We start from the raw sequence: 7,275 nt of genomic DNA, 5'->3' as shown, positions 1-7,275 counted from the left end.
GGGAAGCGACCAATTCCTATGGAGCTTCCCCCCCCCAAAATGACACATCCACATGCTAAACCGCAATAAGCTGCAAGGAGGCTGATTCACTCACGGGCCCCTGCAGCCGCAGGGAAACCGAACTCAACTCTCGGACCCGAACTCAACTCTCGGACCCTTGCAGCTTCCGCCACACTTCACAGCTGAAGCCAATTCCTTAAGCCTCCCCGAACATTGTGCAGCCATAGGTCCATGCCCCAGCTGGTGAGGTGCACGCCATCCCGGTGATAAAGTGACGCTATGCGGAAAGAAATGTCCCATTGTCGTATGATCACTCCGCCTAGTCTGATCACTTCCCTCCCAACAGCGTTGGTGACTTTCCTCCTAGTCACATCTACCCTGTGCACATTGTGGGCACCTCTCCAGCACCTCCTTTCCAGGAGATCCGACCAGCAAATCACCGTTGCTGGGCATAACGATGCAAGTGTCGAGAGATCACGACAAATCTCAGTAGCAAGGTCTTTGCCTCGGGTATGTACTAAGTCGTTCTCACCCAGTTGGAGGACCAGTGCATGAGGAGCTCCAAACCTTTCAAGCAAGTGATGAAGGACTGGTATCAGCGAACACCAACGCATGCCTCGCTGGCCGAACCATTGCACCCGGACTGCTTGCTCCAGTCCCAAATGCTGTCCCCAACCAGATGCAGCCGCATAACGTCCATTCCAGAAAACGATGCTGTGGCCCACGACCCACACAGTCCGCCACGGTCCTAAAACTCAGAGCACAATTAAAAGAAAATGCGGTCAGGCCTGACATAAGACTTATACGATGCAGAACGCCATCAGCCGATGGCTTGTATCTGGCTGACAGCCATGCCCTCTCCAGCCGCCTGTGTGGCTGCTCCTATACGAAAGGAATGGCCACTAAAATCAGACGTGGGGAAACCCATGGAGCCAACCGAAGCCTTAAAAACACTGATAAATTGATAGCGAGTCAGCGGTGTGTAATCAGCATGTATCAATAGGCATCCCTTTATGTGCGGCCGTATAGCTAGAAACCTTTTTAAAGCTCTGATGGGGCAAGGCCGGACAGTGGTGGCCTTATGCAGCCGGACACTCATCCCTTTTCCAACCTGGTCAGTTTTGGACCGACGAACGACGATCGTCAGTGTTGAGTTGTGAAGGCATATGTCCCCCAAAAGTAAAGCCCTGCTGGTCAAATCATGCCGGGATTGAGCCACGAGTTCGCTAAGTCGGAACGCCCCAAAGAAGGCTAAAGAAAATGCTGCCTCAAATAAGGTGGCCTCATATCGAGAATTGCACAAGGATGGCAGTAGCCGTACAATCCTTTGTAGCATATCCAAAGTGACTGGCCTCCTGACGTCCCTGATGGACGGTGCCTCGCGTTGCCAGCCCTTGACAGCCTTTCTGGCTCGAAAGGATGCACAAGGATCATTGAAACCGTGTGCTTTTGAGAAAAAAGAGATAGCCGCCATGTGAACTCCGATAGTCCTAGCGGCGTAACCAATGTCTTTTAAATGGGCTAAGTAACGTAAAGCCAAAGTTTCTGTGACAGGCCACAGACCATCCCGACCCATAATGGACAAAAAACTCTCAAAGTGGTGCACGGCTCTATCATATGCCCGAATAGTGGCAGGGGCCAATGAGCTCCGAATGCCGGTCATAATGACGTTTCCCCAAGAGCCCATAGCTCTGCTGGAAAAGGTTGCGGGAGCCGATCCACTTCTGGTGCCAGGAGACGGAATCTGTCCATCTGAAAACGAGACAGAGCATCTGCTAAGCAATTGTCTAGGCCTGGGACATGTTGGGCTGTCATAGAAATGTTATTGGCCAAAGATGTTAACACGAGAAAGCGCACAAGGCGCATGACCCTGACTGATCTGGATGTTTGCCTGTTAACCACCCTGACCACAGCCTGGTTGTCGCACCAGAAGCGAACTCTTGCATTCTTAAAATGGTCAGCCCAGATATAAACGGCAACCACGATGGGGAATAATTCTAAGAACGTCAAATCCCGGCATACGCCTGACCCCTGCCAACCCACAGGCCAGCGCTGTGCACACCACTGTCCATTAAAATAAACCCCGAAACCAATGCTGCCCGCAGCATCAGAGTGGACCTGTAAATCCCGGCCTAAAACAAGGCTGTGTTGCCAGAGGGATATGCCATTGTATTGCTCAAGAAACTGAAGCCACGTTTGTATATCTTCTTTCATGCCCTTGGAAACCCTGATACGATGGTGCGGGGCTCTTACGCCCCTCGTGGCTTGGTTAAAGCGAGCACAGAAAGCCCTGCCCGGGGAGATAACCCGGCAAGCAAAATTTAGATGGCCGATAAGAGACTGTAACTCTTTCAAGGTGCACTTTGTTTTGTTAGCAACTAAAGATAGCAAAGCCCTTAAAGCCAGGAGTTTTTCTTCCGGCAAGCTTGAAGTCCCATTGATGGTATCGATCTGAATGCCCAGAAATGTAAGGACTGATGAGGGGCCCTCTGTCTTTTCTGCTGCTAGTGGCACTCCTAATTCTTCGGCCAGAGTGGCAAATGCTGTCAAAAGGTTGCCACATAAGGGGCTGTTATGAGGCCCGATAAATAAAAAATCATCCAAATAATGAGTTACTGTGGACGACCCTGTGTGCCACTGTATTGCCCATTCCAAAAAGGAACTGAAAGCTTCGAATGCAGCACATGCCACAGAGCAGCCCATTGGCATGGCCTTATCTACGTAGAAGGACCCCCCAAATTTAAAACCAAGTAAACAAAAGTCTTCTGGGTGTACTGGAAGCAACCTAAAGGCTGATTGAATGTCACATTTTGCTAGCAAAGCTGAATGCCCACAAGATCTTACCAAACCCAGTGCATGATCAAATGAAGAATATTTTACTGTTGACAGCTCGGGTGGAATCCCATCGTTAACAGATAGCCCTTTTGGGTAAGACAGGTGATGTATCAGCCTAAACTCCCCAGGGGTCTTTTTGGGCACTACTCCCAGAGGAGATACTCTCAGGTTGGGGATAGGTGGGAACGCAAAGGGGCCTGCAATTCTGCCCAAGTCTAACTCTTTGTTGATTTTTTGAGCGACTACATCAGGCATATCTATGACCGATTTTAAATTGCCCGATAACATAGGAGGTCTAGCGTTAAAGAAAGGGATGCGGAAACCCACGGAGAAGCCATGTAAGAGATATAAAGCACTTGCCCTATTTGGATAATGAACCAACAAAGATCTTAACTTATCCAGTTTAATTGGTGTGCAGGCCAGACCCTGTAGACGCCCGCGTCTACTTGATAGCAGAGGTGTTGGTATTGGTAGAACTGCTATCTTTCTTGCTACCTGAAGGGGCTGACCTGCCACCCCGAAAGGGCTGACGACCAGAAGTGCCGCCCCGTGGGCAGGTGGAACGGGGATGGGGGCCAAAGCAGACCTCACAGGAGTGGTCATATCTGCATACTTTTCGTTGACATTTTCCCATCCCAAAATCCCAGCAGATACGTCTATCGGGATCCCTACGAGCTTTGGTAGGCCAAACTCCTCTGCTGACCTCAGCTCTGGGCCTCGTAATACATGGGCCCACTTTAAGAAGCCATAAATTGCTATTAATGAGGTCCCATCGAGTCCTCTGATTCTTAGACGCCCGTTTACGGAAGGCTTCGTCATACTCTAAGGCGGCAGAATCACCTGCCAAAGACCTAGCCTTGAGCACATTACTCTGGTAATTTAGGAGGTGCCATGCCCTTTCAGGGTAAGAAGAAGCAATGACACTAGCAAAAATGGTAAAACCAGCCATCCACCTATCAAATGACCTGTCCCCAAAACCTGCCTTGTCTTTTCGTTTATCTTTTGAGGACGACCGAGACTTTCGTCCCTCCTCCTCCACTGGCTTTATGAGGGAGAAGACATTAATGTAATAGCCATTGAGAATATCCTCCCTTACTCTCCTGGGAAGATGAATACCAGGAGGATCCTCGTCATCCTTAAATGCAGGAGGGAGGATGAGACCCCTGTTTAGTGGCGTAGGGTCCCACGTCTCCCTGGCCTCCCCCTGACTAGGCAGTTTTGGTTGCTTTTTCATACGTCTTAATGCCCAAGGAGGTAAACCAGGCACAGACGCAGCTGACAGCCAATAGTCATCTGCCCCATCAAATGAGTCGGTGGAAGTAGAAGACTCACCGTCGGAAGAGGAAGAAGACGAGTCTAACGTTCGCCTCCGTTTCTCTGTCTTCCGCCTGCACCGTTTGCTAACAGCTTTTCCGCCTCTCCTGGGACGTCTCTGTTCAGGACTACTCGAGGATGAGCTAGAATGGTCAGAAGAAGGAGAGTCCCCGCCACCCCTAGTGCGCTTTTCTGGGCGACCCCTATAATTGTTGAGGCCACTGGGGCCAGGCACAGCATCGTCCTCCATTTGACATGCATTCCACTCATTTAACTTAGTAGAAAGCTGTTGAACTGCATAAGAAAGGTCCCTTAAGCCAGAGGAGTTAGAATGAGCTTGTGCTTTTGACTTAGCCGTTTGGCATGTGGCTTTAGCCCTTCTAGTAGTGCTCCCCGCACGAGAAGAATGAACTGCGCTAGCTCTAGTTGTCCCTGAACCAGTGGCCCCAGTGCGCATGCGTCCGGTTTGAGTGTGAGACGGCATCCCATTTGTTGTAGCAGGATCAGCACGGCGTCTAGTAGGAGCCAATGTGGCCCACGAGCGTCTAGCCGCCCCAGACCTCCCCCTAGTCGTAGGGATAGAGCTGCATTGTACACCAGCAGCCTTGCGTTTTGGAGCCATGTTAAGTGCAGCTGTATACAACCAATCCAGAAATTATAGGGGCTAATGTGTGAAAGAAACCTCAAACTGGCAGCAGATTAATTACAGATCACTAAGATAGCAAGTAGAACGTAATTGAAGCCGTATGTGCTCAATTGCAAAGATTGCAATGCAGCAGGTAGTATAATTACAGAGCACTGAGATAGCAGACAGAATGTGAGTGCGCTTGTATATGCCTGAATGCCAAGGCTGCAAAGCAGCAGGTGTAATAATTACAGACACTGAGATAGCAAATATATATAAATGCAGCTGTATATGCTTAAATGCCAAGGCTATAATGCAGCAGGTATGATAATATAGCCTAAATCCGCCTCCAATAGGAGGAGCGGTGACCCTCAACTGCCTCCAATAGGAGGAGCAGATAAGCAAAGCTTACCCCCAAAACAACAGGGGGGGGAATAATGTGTGTGAGGACGGATGTGTGGCTAATGGAAAGATTGCCAGGCAGCCACTACAATTGATCCAAAAGGAGGGGGGGGGTATTAGTGCTAAAGCAAAGCACAAAAACTGTGAAAATATCCCACCTGTTATTGCTTCAGGCGCGCTGGGCCAGTGGCCCGGAAAGTTCAAGCCGGCCCCCCCTTTCCCCCCCCGCTTCCCTTCGCTGTCCTCTCTCTCTATATCTATCTGGGCTTGTCCGCTCGATTTTAAGATCTCTCTGCGCTTGTCCGCTCCCGTGCTAACTCGCCTCCACTTTTCTTTTAGAAGATCTCTCTCGGCTTGTCCGCTCAGCAAAACCACCGCACTGTGCTCCAAAGCCAACCGTTCCGCTTTCACAAAGAAAACGGAGTGAGCTTGTGGGCGGGCCCGTCCCCTGTTATATACTGAGGGGCGAGGCTAGCCACGCCCCCCCACCCAGCTCCCGCCTTCCGCCCTCATTGGCTGGAGCCCTTCCTTGCCCCAGCCAATGAGAAGGCTGTAACTGGGCAAATCGGGTCCGGCACGAGCCTCCGTGCGCGCGCAAACACACATGTCGGCTGGCCGGACCCGATTTCCCTCCTCCTCCTCCGCGATCGCTCCTTCCTCCCCCCGGGGCAGCAAAGATGGCTCCCGGTAAGGCGGGAACCCTGCCTTGTGAGAAGATGCCACCAAGATGTGTGGTACAAAAAACATTCAAAGTTTCCAGAGCAAGAAAATGAAAGAAAATTAAAAGGCAAGCTATAGTTGATTACCCGTGGAGAGATCTGCGAATAAACAAATCAATTTTGAAAATTTTCACTAGTGTCTATATGCATTTTTCATGGAGTGACACAATTTGCAGTTGACCAAGAGGTATTTAAAACACTGAAATTAAATACACTGTGAATAAATATAGCTCATTTCAGTGTAAATGAAACAATACTATTTAGAATTTATTATATTATTTAGATTTCATAAATGAACAAAACTCACCTTAGAGGTGCAGTTCTGTTGGGACTGATTATTTTTCCACATCAAAACGCTTGCATCATACATACATTTCAAAATATGCATAAAACAACCGAGTCATTTTTACGTCGCAGGAAAGGAAAACAGGTTTAATTCATGACAAATTCCTAAAAAGCCATTTTGCCTTTGCTAGTGCTGCTCTCTGTTGCCAGGCAACAGGACGATTGATTTTTAGAAGCATCATTTCATACCCATATTCCAGAGGTTCTTGCGCAGAAAGTGATAAAATGCAACTGCATCTATATGCAGTAGCATGTAATCATTCCAAGCAGTAGTGTTTTGACAAAATTTTCTCAGAGCACAACAATACATATCCATACAGAGTTAAATAAAAATGGATGATTCGGTTTGGAAATTACCTCTAGGTCATGACAATTCAGTATGTTACGTGTATTTTCCTGAACGAGTGACCAAAATAATTATTCCAAATATTAAGAAGGAATAGCAGTTCACAGGGAAAACAACACTGTAATTTGCCTGATGTAATCTTCTCCATGTAATTGTTTTGGCCATAACTCATGATTGATTTTAGAAGGACTACTCTTGCATAAGTAAAAGACTGCTGTGAAGTATGTGGGTTCTAGGTGAAAACATTTTAGGCTGATTATTGATCTTACAAGGGAACAAACCTCAATTGACATCTTTCTAGGTGATTGCGCACATTAAGAATTATGATTTAATTTCATGTTTGTTCCCTCTGTTCACAAAATTATTGTACTAGCTATACAAGAACAAGATCCACACATCACTGAATATTGCTTTACTGGAATCATTTGCCTAGACAGCAAAAATCTAGAATGTAAATGACTACAATAGCACAACATCCAGCAATGTGAGGGTGGTGCATAGACTGAACAAGATGGCATGGAATTTGGAAACTATCCTCTGTTAAAAAAAACATTGACTATACAATTTCTAAACTCGTTCATGAGGATTCTGAATCAGAAAATATACTGTCAGAGCATATGTAAGCAAAACATATATACTTACAGATTGTGTTCGTAGCTCTGATGATTCAGTATTATAGGAAATTTTAC

At 47.6% G+C, this 7,275-nt stretch overlaps 1 protein-coding gene across 1 annotated transcript; it reads right to left on the bottom strand.

The window, feature by feature from the left end:
* Positions 1 to 820: 820 nt before the first annotated feature.
* Positions 821 to 1,663, bottom strand: LOC130475367 (integrase/recombinase xerD homolog). The gene has a single exon (XM_056847133.1). It carries the CDS (start codon positions 1,661 to 1,663, stop codon positions 821 to 823), a length of 843 nt encoding a protein of 280 aa, XP_056703111.1.
* Between the last annotated feature and the right edge of the window lie 5,612 nt (positions 1,664 to 7,275).

This window comes from Euleptes europaea, chromosome 1 (assembly GCF_029931775.1).
Source record: "Euleptes europaea isolate rEulEur1 chromosome 1, rEulEur1.hap1, whole genome shotgun sequence".
Taxonomy (NCBI): domain Eukaryota; kingdom Metazoa; phylum Chordata; class Lepidosauria; order Squamata; family Sphaerodactylidae; genus Euleptes; species Euleptes europaea.
This window is presented reverse-complemented; position numbering and strand designations above follow the sequence as displayed.